The sequence below is a fragment of the Lampetra fluviatilis genome, chromosome 2, assembly GCF_964198595.1.
Source record: "Lampetra fluviatilis chromosome 2, kcLamFluv1.1, whole genome shotgun sequence".
Classification (NCBI taxonomy): Eukaryota; Metazoa; Chordata; class Hyperoartia; order Petromyzontiformes; family Petromyzontidae; genus Lampetra; species Lampetra fluviatilis.
Window position 1 is genome coordinate 32,878,745 of NC_136276.1, and position 15,697 is coordinate 32,894,441.

General features: G+C 51.1%; 1 protein-coding gene across 1 annotated transcript in view; it reads left to right on the forward strand.

Moving 5' to 3' along the window:
• Window positions 1-12,439, forward strand: part of LOC144945842 (sodium/potassium-transporting ATPase subunit beta-1-interacting protein 2-like) — a 48,788-nt gene extending 36,349 nt beyond the window's left edge. The window contains exons 5-6 of the mRNA XM_078874406.1: window positions 3,032-3,092; window positions 4,017-12,439. Coding sequence (XP_078730532.1) covers window positions 3,032-3,092; window positions 4,017-4,108 — 153 coding nt within the window. The 3' untranslated portion in view covers window positions 4,109-12,439. The remainder of the gene's footprint in view (window positions 1-3,031; window positions 3,093-4,016) is intronic.
• The last annotated feature ends 3,258 nt before the right edge of the window (window positions 12,440-15,697 follow it).

Here is a 15,697-nt window from a genome sequence, read left to right on the forward strand (position 1 = left end):
AGGCGGGGGGGGGGGGGCTCATAAAATTAATAGTACGCGCGACTCGCCTAGTTCATCGCGCGTGACGTCAGTCGGCGCGCGTCGGCAACGTTCCTTTTGCGCGTGACGTCAGCGGCACGGCTCGGCTTCTGCGATGGGTGGCAAAAAACAACAACCGACCTGAGCCGCGTCCCGGCGCTGGCTCGGTCGGTGCGGACCCACCCCCCCGTTCAGCGGAAAATGGGAGCGGAATGCTGCTGTACGTGCGTACGTTTGTATGTATGTATGCACGTATGTTGAATTTCTTTCGCACCGAACCGTCAAAGTCATGACGCTTGCCACCGCAATGGCCCGCCCGTCTGTTTGTTCGGATACGGTGGCGTTTCTCTTTTTAAATCCTTTATATTAAGTTCGCGTGCTTGCTTGCTTGCTTGCATGCTTGCTTGCTTGCTTAGGACCGTGCAAATCTTTCGGTCGTTTTTTAACCCACTTCCCGTGATCCAATCGAGCTGACATTTTCCACACAGACTCGTTGTGCCAGACAATTATTGTTCGTGAAAAAAAATTCCCAAAATTTTACACTTTTTAGGCAAAAAAAAATGATTTTACATATATTCAAATAGAACGCATTCATGGCTTTGGCTGAACGTCAGAGTGTAAGAGCCCAGAGCGTAACCCCTCCACAGGCCGTGGCGGAGTAGTGCAGTTGGTAGCGCCCTCGCTTCCCATGCCAAAGGTCGCGGGATCGATCCCCGCGTCCTCCACAGGCGAATATATTTTTTAATCCTTTATATTAAGTTCGCATGCTTGCTTGCTTGCTTGCGTGCTTGCTTGCTTGCTTACGACCGTGCAAATCTTTCGGTCGTTTTTTAAATCGTTTATATTAAGTTCGCTTGCTTGCTTGCTTGCGTGCTTGCGTGCTTGCTTGCTTGCTTAGGACCGTGCAAATCTTTCGCTCGTTTTTTAACCCACTTCCCGTGATCCAATCGAGCTGACATTTTCCACACAGACTCGTTGTGCGTGACAATTAATTTGCGTGAAAATTTTTTTCCAAAATTTTACACTGTTTAGGGAAAAAAATAATTAATTACCAATTGCTTAATGCTGGCAGACAATCATCTGACCCATAGGTGGCAGCCATCTCAAGCCAGAGGACGAGAGGACTCTAGCCGCCACGCATATAAAGGATTTATAGTGAAAAACTTTGTTTTTACGGGTTATACTTATTTAACACTCCAGTTGACACGGCAACGTCACGGTTCTCCGGCGATGGGCGACCCGCGCCGCACCGTGACCACTTACCATAAACGATTGGCCGTTCTACGTTGCGCGGCTTCCCGGCAATTAATTGAGCAAATACTTATCGCTCCCAGAGCCCTAATTGAAATTGATTGACTTGTCCGTCGTGGACGGAGCGATGGAACCTCGCTGCCGCCCTCCCCCCTCCGCTCCCCTCCTGCCCCCCCTCCCCTCCCCCACTTTGTGAGGTCCACACAACTAGGGGCTCGAGACCAGCCGTCGATTGGTGTTGTTGTTTGAATTTTTATTTTTTTTAAAAACCGTTATTCATTCATTTTATGTAAATTTCTCCGGTAGAATGTTCTTGTACATGCTCATGTACGTGTACATGCTCATGTACGTGCACATGCCAAATGTAATGTCACCTAATCAGCAATCATCTTCATAATTAGCAGCAGAATCATCAGTATCTAATGCGCAACTCATAACACAAGTCTCAAACAAGTGGGTCGCCAAAATCACGTGGTACGTAAGGCAAAAGATGGGATGGTTTTAAGGCCACTCGAATTAATTATCGTAGAAAAACAATTTAACATGAAAGAGCGTGAGAGCACGATCAGATAAGAGCATATCAAAAGCAATAAAATTGGGAAAGACCTGTGAAAACATTCAGTCTCTCAGATTTAAGATAAAACAAAATCGATAATGCCGGAGAGATTTGGCCAAAAAAAACCTTCAGAAATGAAGGGGTTTTTTTCTTCTTCAGAAATGAAGGGTTTTGTTTAGTTCGGAATGTTTAAAGGAATGAAGAAAAAGGGGGGGGGGGGTCGGCCTCTCGCTTTGTGAGGGCGCACGATGGAACAGCTTGTGCCACCTTTACAGCCTGGCATGTTCTGGAGGTTTGACTCCAGAACGTGGCGTTGAGAATCGATCCAGGAACAGCGAGCGTATCACAGGGGGCTGTCGATGCCACGTTCCAACCACCACCATCACTGGGGGGGGGGGGGGGGGGAAGCAAGCCGGCGCACATGCCCCATGGTACCAGGCGGGGCGACGTTGCGATGTGTTTTTCCCAATTGAGTAATTGGCGAGTAAAATGCTTCTAATCTGGCAAAATTGACGCCATTCATTTTTATAATTATGGCAATATTGATGCATGGCCTGCTGTCTTTCGAATAACGGGGCGCCGTTCGTTCGTCTCGTTCGGGGCGTCTGAGCGGAACTCTCAGGGGTCCCGGCCGCGGCCAGCGTCAAGCCCCTTACCGCGTTCGCTCTGCCGGTGCGCAAGACCCCTTCGCCGTGTCAACCCATTTAATAACGCACCCTCCGATTACCACGGTTGGTTACGTACGGCGCAAAAGAAGTTCAACATGCACACCGTGGCGCCCCGATCAGATTGAACCGGCCTGGGCCACGCGGCGCGGAGTGGAGCGTTCGCCCAGAAACTGCAGACGCCACTCCGTGGCCCGGCTCCTGCGCCCCTGGTTCCCCGAGTCGGCAAACACGCATGCTGGGAAATGCAGGCGCGAGGCTGGATAGGTGCATTCGTGCATCGCCGGAACTGTGAGAGGCGGTGGCGGCAGCAGCACATTTTCGGAGGCCTTCATCCAGCAGTGGATTGACCGTCCGTAGCCGACGATCAAATTCGTCGCCAAAATTTCTTTAGCCGACGAGACCTCATCAACAACCTGGCCCGCGGGCAAATTTCATTCACGCCGTGACGATGACGCATAGTGGGACGATGAGCGTGGAGGATTGCGTTTGCATCCACGAAGGCCGCGTGGGGGATCACCGCTGTGCTTTGTCGTTGCAGCTGATGGGCTTCGTCTACGCCTGCTATCTCATCAACGCCTTTACCGAGGAGGAGGACAGCTGTGAGTTGACCCCCTGCGACCCCCACGGCTCGTCGCTCGCCGGACGCTTGTGCGATTAGGGACCGGTGTTGTTGTTGTTCGACGATTCGTACGTCGCTGTGTTTCCACAGCGGTGGTTTCTTTTTGTGTAAAAGTGCAGTTATGCATGTATGTGTATGAGCGTGTGTATGTGTGTGTGGGGAGTCATAGTGCAGTGGGCTAGCGTGCTGCGCTATGAACCCGGCGCCCGGGTTCGATTCCCGCTCACGGTTCACACCAGTGACGATTATCCCAACTGGTCCTGGGCCTCCCCTACATTGACTCAGCCTCAAATGAGTACCTGGTATGGTGTGTAAACATCGTCACTGGAGAGACAAAGGCGGCCCGGGTGGTGCTGGCCACCCACCCCCTCGTGTGCCGTGCCAAGCAGCAGCAGCAGCAGAAACTTCACCAAATAATCGATTACCTTTTTAAACGAACTGCACTTTTTTTTTACTTATTTAATTTTTCAGACGTTTGGGCTGCAGAAAATGTACTCACTGTGGTGATGATGATGATTATTGCTCTGATGATGATCGCAATGGTTGTGGTGATTGATGACGACTGCCGTGGATGATAAACTTAATGCGGATGATGGTGGTGGTGTTGGTGGTGACGATAAACGTCACGGTGTGGGTGATGATGGTGATGGTGTTGATGATGGAAGCAGTTATGTTGTGGATGATGACAATAACTAAAATGATGATGGTGATAATGATGATGTTGGATGGGTGAATAGCAACAACTTAATCATACGATACCGATGATGATGAAAGTAATGATGACAAAATTCATGAATCTGCTGATGTTGGCGGTGTTGACACTGATGATGATAACAACAACGATGACATCATCATGCTCCGACACACTCCGACGAGAGCGCTAACCTCTTCTCGCCGTGTGCAGTCGACTTCATCGGAGGGTTCGACTCGTACCCGACGTCCTACCAAGCCCCGCAGAAGCCGTCGAGTCTGCAGCTGCAGCCCATGTACATGTGACCTGCTCCGCGGGGCTCGCCGCCCAACACGCTCAGCCGAGTGAGACCCGCTCGCACGCACGCAGCTCGCGCGCGCGCCTGCGGACGTCGGAGCTCACCACCAGCCCGTCGGCCGTATGGTCGCCACCTCAGAGACACAACGAACCGAGACTCTTTGCCAGAAGGAGAACATCTCACGATTCCGGAAGAGTGGGAGGACTACGTGTAAAAATGCGTCGTCTCGAGCGGTGCGTCGACATAGCTGCTGCTGCTGTTGTTGTTATTGCACAGCTGACGCAAAGCGGGAGCATTCATGTCTCGGGAAGAACGACATATTTCCCGGGGACGGCCACTGCGACGAGAGGGCGCCCGAGGCAAACCGGCACAGGCGGCAACCTCGATTGGACATGACGGGCAGAAGAGTTGGTGCCTGCAGATGTCGAGCGCTCGCCGGCGCTCGTCGAGAGAGAGAGACGGAGCAAATGGCGGGGCGTGCAGACACGCCGAGGGCGCTGGGAGCGACGCGTGGACTTGTGAGCCGTGCGGTCGAGGCATCGCGAGACGTCGGCGACACGGCTTCCCCACCTCCCGCGGTGGATCATCATCGTCGTCCTCATCAGCCCATGTTCCACTTACTTCTGGATAAACGCCTCCCCCTACCAAGCCGTCGTTGCATCTCTCGGGCTTGCGACGCAACAACCCATACGGCTCCGAAATTCGCCGCCGCCGCTCCTCCTCCGTCTCCGCGGCGGACGTCCTCTCGGGGCGCGTTCCCCTCTTCCTTTGGCCGCCACTCCGTCGTCAGTCTCGACCAGTCGGCCCTCATCGGGCCGCGACGCGTCCTGGACTTGCGCGATGGCGACACGCCGTCGGAATTCCGCGCGCGCCGGGTTCATCTCTTTGAAAGTCTGTGATCGTGTTTCCTCGTCGAGGTGTTTTGCCGAGATCGTCGTGTGGTGTCGTTTGGTGTGCGCAGGTCTTCATGATTACGTGGCGCGAGAGAGCAGCGGCAGTCGGGTCTGTGTTAGGAATTCAACACGATAGCCACTTAGCAGCAAAATATAAGACCCTCGTTAATGAATATTAGCCGGCCACCCTCCGTGTCCAGCGAGAACCCGTGCTGAGGCTCATCAGATGCGTACATTCAGCTGCTCCATGTGTATACCGTATGTTGAACTTCTTTCGCACCATACATAGCCAACCGTGCTAATCGGAGGTGTGGGGAAGGACAACAAACTAAACGCAGTTCCATGTAGAAGGTAGAGGTGCAACCCTGCAATACTTTGCTCACGTCACTGCCTGTGGAAGGGAATCCACTTAGATGGGACTCTAGAGAAGAGGGTACAGTATTTGATCTACATGCCATGGGCATGTAGATCAACACCGCCCCTGGCCCAGCTTGGCCCCGAGCCAGATTCAGATGCCGTCGTCTTCACTTCGCATTCATACCGCGTTTCCCAAGCAGTTAGATCTCAAGTTGGTCCACGACAAGGGGGAATCCCCCCCCCCCCCCGCCCCCCCCCTGGTGGCAGCTGTCCCTTGAGGCACGAGGAGAAGTCGGCACCAGCCAGCGAGTGGGCATTGATCTGGCAGACGCCGTCTTGTGAGGCCAGAGTTTCACAATTCGGCTCTGGCTCGGCTCGGCAAGCAGTGGGCGAAGCAACACCGTACGTACTGTGCGGGCCCTGCACCGGTGCGGCTTGGATGTGCCATTGGAGAAGAGGTACACGTGACCTTACGTTTCCGCTGTTACCAGGGTAACCATCATGCGCGATGCTGCATCATGTTCCCAGGACTAGGGCCGGATTAAGTCTAAGGGGGGGGCCGAGGACTGGTATAGTTTTGCCTGCCATCCCCCACTCCCCTTTGTCCATTCTATTAATTTCCTTGCCACGCCCAATGATGCCAAACACTTCCATTGTTGTCCACCCTGTTTATTCTACTTGTATCTATTTTAGAAAAAACACGCGATGCAGAAATTGCGAAGCAAACTCGCGGTTGAAACGAACCAAACGATTTTTATTTTAACGTATAACTGATCAGTGATGCACACATCGATGATTTGGCTTTGATAAGCAAATTTCACGTCATATTTATCGCAGTGCTACAGCTGTATATAAAACTAAACCTAAACCTTTTATTTGACCAGGTAAGGCTCACTGAGCGAAAAAGCTCTTTTTCAGAAGCGACCTGGTTATCGCAAAGTGTTCGCTCAACGAAATGGCTTGCCACGTGGAAATTTACCGCAGCCAAACACTGTAGCCGCATGTTTCTCAATGTGGAGGGGAAAACCGGAGGACCTGGAGAAGAATCCACGCAACCACGGTCGTGGCACCACACACTCAGCCACTCGCTCGCTCACTCAGCCACTCGCCCACCACCACTATCACCATCAGTACCACTGTCAAGTGTCGACAATGCGACGACGCTTGTTCCTCCGCCGTAGGCTTGCCGTGGTGCCTCTGGCAGTTGTGCAGGCGGCTGGGTGGAGGATGTCAGCTCCATGAGCGACCTCCCCTCCTCCTGTGGTTCTTTCCGCAGCAAGCGCCCCATCGTCTACCAGGATACTACGCATCTCACGAAAGTAGGTGCAGACGTGCCAACCCGGCCCGCCAACACGTTGTTTATCCACCAGAGCCTTGCGGTAGGCGGCTAGCAGGGTCTTCCACCGGCCCTGCACCTGCTTTGCCTGAAATTGTAGTCCCTGCAGATGCAGGCGGTCTGTGAGTTTCTCCCAAAGCCCCTTCTTGCGGTATTGGTTGCTCCTGAACGATTCCTTCAAGCACGTATAGCCTTCTAGAAGCAGCATCGTGGACTTATAATCCCACATTTGTATGGGTTCATCTTCCATTTCTGCATCTTCCACCGCCAACGCCTCTCCCTGCCTGACGGTGTCGGCCAGCTCTAGGTCCTGCTGCTGCTCCTGATCCAGGTCCTGAAATTGAGCTTGCTGCTGCTGCTGCTGCAGCTGCTCCGGTTGCTGCTGCTTGAGCTGCAGCTGCATCTGAAACTCCAGCTGCTGTTCTCGCACATGGACCTTCTGCTGGTCCAGCTTATGCTTCTGCAGCAGCTGGAGCTTATGCTGCTCCACCTGCAGGTGCCGCTGCTGGAGTTTCTGCTGCTTGAACTGTCGCTGCTCCTGCTGCTTCTGCTGCTGCCACTGCGTGGAGCACCAGCTCTCGGCAACGGGGTCACTCGACATGTCTGCCGGCAGGGAGGTGCTCGAATCTCGAGACATCACGGCTGTGAGAGTCGGGGGGAAGTAGGACAAGCGAAACCTTCGCTTGTCACTGCCTCGTAGCAGCACTCGCTGGCATCCCACGGATGCTGCGAGCGGCTCGAGGAGGCAGGACGGCAGGGAGGGAGTCTGGATCGCCCGGAGGTTGAAGACAACTCAACTCACTGTCCCGGGGCACCTATCTTTATTTTCTAAACTTCAAAGGCCCAGGGTGACGTCGTACCGCGCGGTCAATCGGGCACTTACCCGTGCTTCCAATCGTCGTCCCTCGCCACCGTCTCTACCGTGGCCTAATCCCCTCACTTCAAAGGCCCAGGGTGGCATTGTACCACGCAGCCAATCGAGCGCTCACCTGCGCCATCTACAGACCCACGGGGTCTGCTGCTGCGGCCCCTCACCCATTGTCCTCCCGTGCTCATTAATTCTAACCCACTGGTCTGCCCTTCTGGCCTCTCCCAGTGTCGTGAGTAACGTATTGCGGTTGGCCCAGTGAACCTTTTCCTTCTGCGCCCATACAAATGTAAGCCAATTTAGGGGCACCGCAATGTGACCGGTCCTGTGAGGGTCGGCCAATCTCCTGGCACCGGGAAACCGTGGGACTCTCCCTATAGGGGCCCTTCGGATTAAAACCCGATGTGCCAGGCAGCCCCCCCCCCCCCACGTCAGGACACTACGTGGGTGCGCTGTGTGTGGGTGTGTGTTTAGTGCGGGGGCCGGGAGGGGATCGCGGCGTTTGTGGAGTTGCTCTGCAGTCGTGGCACCACAGGTGTCACGGTCAAGTTCGAACCCACGACCTCCTGCATACCAGGCGAGCTATTTAACATCTCACCACCGTGGCACCCCATATTTTGTGGGGGACCTCAAAAGCCAAGGCCCTCCCAGGCTGCTGCCGCTGAAGCCGCTGCGTTAATTCGGCCCGTCCTGAGGCAGGGACGGTCACCGGCACTCCTTCCCTGCGCCGCTGTCAAACAAACGCTGCCCTTCACCTCCCTGCTACTGCCCGGCAACTACCGCGCATCTCCACGGTGCCTGTCACATTCTTTGTATTTGACACTTATCCGCTTTGACCGTACTCCGGTCTCCCCGCCCGAATCCACCCGCCCAAATCAGCCACCGTTCCCCCTTGCCCAACCTCGCGATGATTAATTCACGTGCCAAAACCCACGCAGCTTGGCCACCTGTCTCCATTAGTGCCCTCGTGATTTTGACAAATTGGGCAGATGTCCCGGGGAGGCCTTGCGACCTTATGACCTTACCAACCTCTGACCTCCCGATCCGAAGGCATCGATTTTCTTAGCCCACTCCCCATGTGGTGTCATTTTCTAAAAAAAAAAACGTTTCAGTTCCCCCCTTGGCCTTAACGCTCAGCGGTGACGCATTTTCACGTGGGCCCTGTGAGGGCTTTTAAGCCGTTTCACTTTGTTGCTTTAAACAAAGGCGCGTGCTGGCATCGGGTTTTGTGATGTCATTGGTTGGTTGTTAGGGTGTTAACAATGTTCAACATCAGGCCTCGTGTTTGTGGGCGACGGCTTTGCTTTTCTACAAAAGATAAAGGTGCAGCCCTGAAATTACTTGGCCATGTCAGGGCTGGCGGAAGGGGCCTCCACTAGAGGCCACTGTAGAGAGCCCCTCTGTAATGGAGCATTTGGCCCTACGTTTCCATGGTGATGAGACGTCTTGCAAGAGGTGGGAGTACCCACACTTTGCCCCACCACACGCGGCCTGCCAATCATAGACCAACTGGATGGACAGAGGGTGGCAAGAGGGATTTAAGAAACTCGCCCTCTTCATTCAACTGCTGTGCCCGGGAGATTGAATGGAACCGGTGACCTGGATTATAAGGGCACTCACCATTAAATCGCTGCAACGTCCCACATCCCGAAAAAAAATATTCGATTAAAAATCGAACCGAGAATCTCCCTTTTGGGCGAATCAATTTTTCGCTCGGTGTTTTGTGTGACCGGATGCAGGCTCTGCACTGTGGACCCCCCCCCCCCGTTCCCCAAATCTGGGACACGGTTCTTTGGTACCAGCCATTTAATGACGTCTGTTGCAAACCCTGAAATGAACAGGACTCACCTGGGGCTTCTTGGAGGAGGGGTACAACCGCAATGTTATAGGGGGTCAGTGGCACACACACACACGGTAGAGTAGTGGGTAGCTGTGCTCGTGTGTTAGGGTGTGTGTGGGTACGTGTCTGTGTGGATTTGTTTACATGCATGGGCACATTTCTCGCTAGAGTTGCCACTAGGGCCGCCGCGATATTGGCGATACGACGACACTTCGTACGATATACGGTCAAGCGGTTTCAATAACAAAAAAAGCGTCATTAAAATGTTTTACTCAGGAAAGCCTCGCTGATTCTTATTTTTTATTCAGGAGGATCCTGCTAAGTTTTCACAGTTAAAGGAGTGGGGGGGGGGTGAGGATTGTTGTGTCCCAAAGGAAGTAAAGGGCGAGTCATCGTTCAATCACGCCGTCCTTTTTGTTAGTTGCTAAATATCGTTACTTCGCATGCTACCGCCGCTCATTTTTATCTCACTTAAATAGCTTGCTTCCTGATTAAATATTTGTTGAATTTAAAAGAAAGAAATCGTTTTTTTAAGTTGTAAATAATTGTCTATTATCCATTCAACAAGTTATTTTGCGAATTGCGTTTTAAAATGAATTGGCAACGTCGCTATTACAGGGTGTTTAAAAAGATGGACCCAATTTAAAAGCAGTATATTTCACGATGGCAACATGTTAAAATTACACAAAATGAGTTAGCATGTTTTACTAACCATTTTATAAATTCTGTGTGCCCTCCACTTGCTGTACGGACAACATAGAGACAATAGTTGAATTCGTCCCAAACGCCTCTCAAAGTGTCGTCTTCCACTGAAGTCACCTCTGCCGTGATTCTGTTTTGGAGGTCATCCAGATTAGTCGCTAATGGTGGCACAAAAACACGGTCTTTTGTGCCACCATGCTCTTTGACGTTGGCGGATCAATGCCAAAACACTGTTGAAACGCACGCTGCACCGCAATAATGAATTCAGTATTGCTGAACTGCATAACGTAAAACGCCTTGTGTTGCGGGGTCGCCATCTGGCGAATGACTGAGGCTATGGGCTGTTTGTGCGCTGGGAGAGGCATCAAGCGGCAATCATTTGAAACTCTATGCCCCGCCCTTTCAAGTGGTAAGAGTTTCATTCATGGGCGGTTCGTGGTTGCAGAGATATAGCGATTTCAAATCGGGTCCATATTTTTCAAACACCCTGTACGTATATTGTCACCGTTTTCATCGGTCATTGAATAATTTAATTGGCTTATGTCACCATTATTGTTGTCACTAAGATGTGTACTGTACAACATCTGTACCGTCGCAGGACGCCAGTGAAATAGAAGCTAGCAGCTTCATTGAGCCCTTCCTGCTGAAATAAGTAAAATGTAAAATAAATCCAAATCTTAGTTTTAATTGACAGCACGTGCGTTATCAGCGTTGCAATCAATGTAAAGCCGTGTAGTGGGCTTATGCTGAGGGACCCGCAGTTGAATAACGTTGAAGAAATCATTCGTACTGGAAGTAATGACGACAAAAATACTTTTTTATGGCGTCATTTGTATAAATTTCACCGCAGGGCGCTGAACATCGCGAACCACGTTGACATCAAACCTTGAGAGAGAGACACACACAACGGAGACACGACACGAATACAATCAAGGGGTGCATCGGTGACCACAATAACAGACCAGGTTGGGCCACGGTGCACTGCCCAGTTAAACGTAGAACGTTGGGAGGGCAAATATTGTGGGCTTTCGTTGGGTCAACGTTCACACATGCTTTGGAAGCATTGACTCAACGTTGGAACCAATTACCCAACCACGTGCCAAAGTTGGGTCATCGGTTCCAACGTTGAGTCAGTGGTTCCAAACCACGTGCCAACATTGACTCAAGGTTGGAACCGATGAACCAACGTTGGCCCCCCAACGTTGCCCCCCCCCCCCCAACGTTGGGTCATCGGTTCCAACGTTGAGTCAGTGGTTCCAAACCACGTGCCAACATTGACTCAACGTTGTGGGGGTCATCGGTTCAAACGTTGAGTCAATGGTTTCAAACCACGTACCGACGTTGGGGGGCCAACGATTCCAACGTTGAGTCAACGGTTCCAAACCACGTACCAACGTTGACCCAACGTCTAAACGTTGGCATATTGACCCGGGTAAGCCCCTGACATCATCGAACGTCCAGACGATGACAATAATAATAATAAGAGTTTGATAGCACAACAAAGCGATACAATGCATCATGAAAAATGTATTGTTTGTTGGGGGGCGGGTGTGACGGTGGAACTGATCTTGCGATAATCGTCTAATCGTGGATGTGTGTGTATCGTATCGTGTCGTGGGAATCGCCGTCGGGTTGAGCCGAGCGGCAACACATTGGCGACCGTCTCACGACTACTACGGCTCGGCGCGTTTGCCTTTTTATTAACTTAAAATAACAATTCTCACCCCACCTCCCCCGGCCTCCTCCGAGTAAGCAATTTTAAAATCACTTGTTGAAATTGTATATATATATGTACACACACACACACTCACACACGTATGATGTTGCAATGTGACACTTTTTTGGGAAGGGGGACAAACTGTGTGTCTCGATTTAAAGCTTTCGTGACTGCAGGGATTCATCTTCTTGGTTCTTTCGGTAAAGTCACGTAGAAGGGAAATAATAAAATAATAAAATTCAAACATAATAAAAGACAGCGTCTTCCCGACAGACCTGTTCTTCACCTGAGGACGGCTGCTTGCGTTGTGGCCGAAACGTCGTGAGAATTATTTTATGATATTTTATTTTTATTATTTTATTATTTCACTTCTACGTGACTTTACCTAAAGAACCAAGAAGAAAAACACTGTGTGTCGTGATCTCAGAGTAGTTACGCTCGTACGGTGGGGGGGGGGGGAGGTGGTGGTGTGGGCGGGAGGCACCCGATGAGGGTCGTGAGAGATTTTTAAGGACTCGGGATTATTACCTAACGCACAGTAGAACCCTGTAAGAGAGACGGCGGCACCACTCGCGTTTGTAGCCACTCGAGCGGGAACTGTTTCCAATAAAACTCGCACCTCGTACGAAGTCTTCGCCGTGTCCCTGTGTCGGCGACGCCGTTTCGCACATTTGGCCTGGCTCCGACGCTCCGGTGGCCACGCACGATACAGACCGGTGCGCCGTGGTGTTTTCGCACACGACGTAGGAAAGATCCTCCGCTATTCGGACACCACGGTGGCGAGAAGTTAGCCGCCTCGCCCGGTATGCAGGAGGAGGTCGTGGATTCGATCTCGACCCTGACTCCCTGCTGTATATTTCGGAGTTTTCGTGTCCCTCTCTCCGTGGTCGCGTGGATTTTTCTCCGGGTCCTCCGGTTTTTTCCCTCCACGTTGAGAAGCATACTTAGTTGCTTTAGATTTCCACGTGATAAGCCACTTCGTCGAGCTATCGTTTGTGGCCAGGTCGCTTCTGAACCAGAGCGACATATCTCAGTGGGCCTTACCTGGTAAAATAGAAAAATAAGTAGATATTTTTGCTGAGTTTTAGGACAGACGAACTCCCTCCGTGCCGTTCAGTGGCCGATCCAACCTCCCACCCAACAACCTTCACGCACTCCCCTCGCCATTGGACTTTTGCGTGTGTGGACCGACTGTGCTCGGCAAACCGTGAACAAAGTGCATATTTGGGGGCCTGTGAAGGCCGGTCGATGAGTCAATTAAAATTTACTTAGCAATTAAAATAGATTCTCATGACACGTGCATCGAATCGTGCATCTAGAAATCAATGGCACCCATTTTCTATTCCCTTATTGTTTGTGGCCCGTGACCAAACCAACCTGGGATCCGTGTCCAATGGTCCCATCAGGTCGCAGAAGCTAAGCAGGATGTGTGCCTGGACAGTGTTTGTGCACGGCTGCCAGTCAGGCGGCTCAGTAAACGAATTAGTTATTATTGTTCTATTCATTTATTGTGTGAAGCCTATTCAAAATAATTAAGTTATCGGAAAAGATGTATCCTTAGGATGGATAAGAACGCACACTTCCTTTCAAACTTGCATTATATGTGTGAAGAAGATAACATTTATGAGTCCTATACTGTATATATATGAACTTCTTTCGCACCGTACGTAGCCCACCGTGCTAATCGAATGAATAAATGTGGCGACGGAAACGGTGGCTATAGCGGTTAGTGCCCTGCACTGCGAACGAGACGACCCCCGTTCCACTCCCGCCCACGGCTAATGTCAGTGGCCAATGATACAAGAACCGACGGTGGCTTCCACCTTCCCCATCTCCACCGATCCGCGGTGACCAGCGTGGTGAAGTATGACAACAACAACTGACGTGGCGTGGGGAGGCCTCCATCTATCGGTGAATCGAGAATGGCTGAGATGTTTTTTTGCTGTTGCTCGCAAAGGCCTCTAGGACCCAATCTTATCTTCACGGAATTCATAAAGCGCCAGGTCGCGTGAATGTAACGGTGGCGATGAGATGAATGAAATAGATGAGAGGACGCGATGCGTGAAATCAGTGATGAATGGATTGAATGAATTGGGAATGAGTGAGAGCCGTATAATGAGATTATGAAGGGGGAACAGTAACGGTGGCGGTTATGAGGGCGAGATTAAAGGGGTCGTGGGGTGAGCTCGGGAACAATGAGTGTGAGTTTTGAGTGCGGAGTGGAAATTAGCGAGCGAAGGTGACTGCCTAATGTGCAGAGGGGAGTGTGTTCCAGTGAAATGGGGGGCGAGAAGAGAGAGAGCGCGAAAGCTTTGATTGAGCACAAGGAGGAGGAGGGACAGAGAGAGAGAGACAGCAAAGATTGAGAAGGCGAGAAGGCGACATAGAAAGATGCAAGTGGAAAGATATGGTGGGGCAATTGAGTGCGTGTCAAATCAAAACACGCAACATGTGACAGATTCTGTCCAATCACGGCCAACACAAACTCAGCACATTCATCAATAGCATTGTGGCCTTAAACGAATTATATGAAATATGCGACGTTTTTGGGCAATTTATGTACTTTTTGGTTCTTTCGGTAAAGTCACGTAGGTATAATATACATTAAATCACGACGTTTCGGGCGCAACACAAGCGTCCGTCATCAGGTAGGACAACCACAGCAAGAAGCAATTGCTACTTCAGCAATTGTTTCTTACTATACCTACGTGACTTTACCGAAAGAACCAAAGAGTATGGATCCCTGCAGTCACGAAAACTTCAAATCTAAATGTATGTACTTCCAAACACGTAAAACGTGATTGTGTTACCGTCCAGCAGACGTGGAACCTTGGACCAAGGTTAGGCCAACAAGGTTAGGCCAACAACGATCCGAACCGCAGCGTCACCAAATTATTGAAGATCAGCAGCATGTCCATAAAACAACGCCCGCAGTGGCCAACGTAACCTAATAACACTTTGGAAAATGTTATGAGAATGTGAATGTTAAATCTAGATTGAAAACTTATTTCTTTGGAACTGTTTAGTGTTGTTGTCCTTCCGCCCCCCCCCCCCGCACCTCCGATTGGCACGGTTGGCTACGTAAGGTGAGAAAGAAGTCCAACATACATACATGTCACTCAAGTTTTGTTCAATACAATGGGGATATTTTTATTTTAACAAATTGTTTCTCGTGGGAGAAGGATAGAGATGGTAATAGCTTGGAAGGGGAAGCCATTATCCAGCAGTGGATTGATCATGGATAACAATGATCATGATTTCTCCCATTTGTATGGGAACCCAAGGGAGGTTGTGGGAGTTTCGAGTTGCCATGCCTCTCCTGCCCACATTAGTAACACTCTCCCCAGGTAACAATGTTGGCTCAACATTGGCACATGGTTGAAAGCGTTGAACCAACGACGGCCCAACGTTCCATGTTTACTGGGTCCGCCCGTATTTTGGCAGCTGTTGGGTTAATTGTCCATAACATCAGCCGGCATTCGGAATGGTGACGTTCTTAGTCACCATTGAACGTTTGCCTCACGTTTCATGTCTACTCGGGCAGACCTTTTTGTCCTGGGCTGGTGACAGGTTAACATGGTAATCATCATTATCATCATCATCATTGCATTACTGCTACGAGCACTATACAACGTGTCTGGGGTTTGGAATTTCTGGAGCGAGAGCTTGTGTGGTGGGAAAAAAAAAGCCCCACCACCAAGAGCTGCAAGACAAACGACCATCGGAAAATGTCACCCCACCACCACCACAACCCAGCCATGCACTTCTCCCCCCCCCAACAGCAGCCAGCTGCGTTCCCGCCAAAAAACAAGGTCAGAGGATTGAGCGGCGGGGACAAAAAGAGTAGGTCGCCATGGCCCCCCACCACACACCCCCCTCGCCC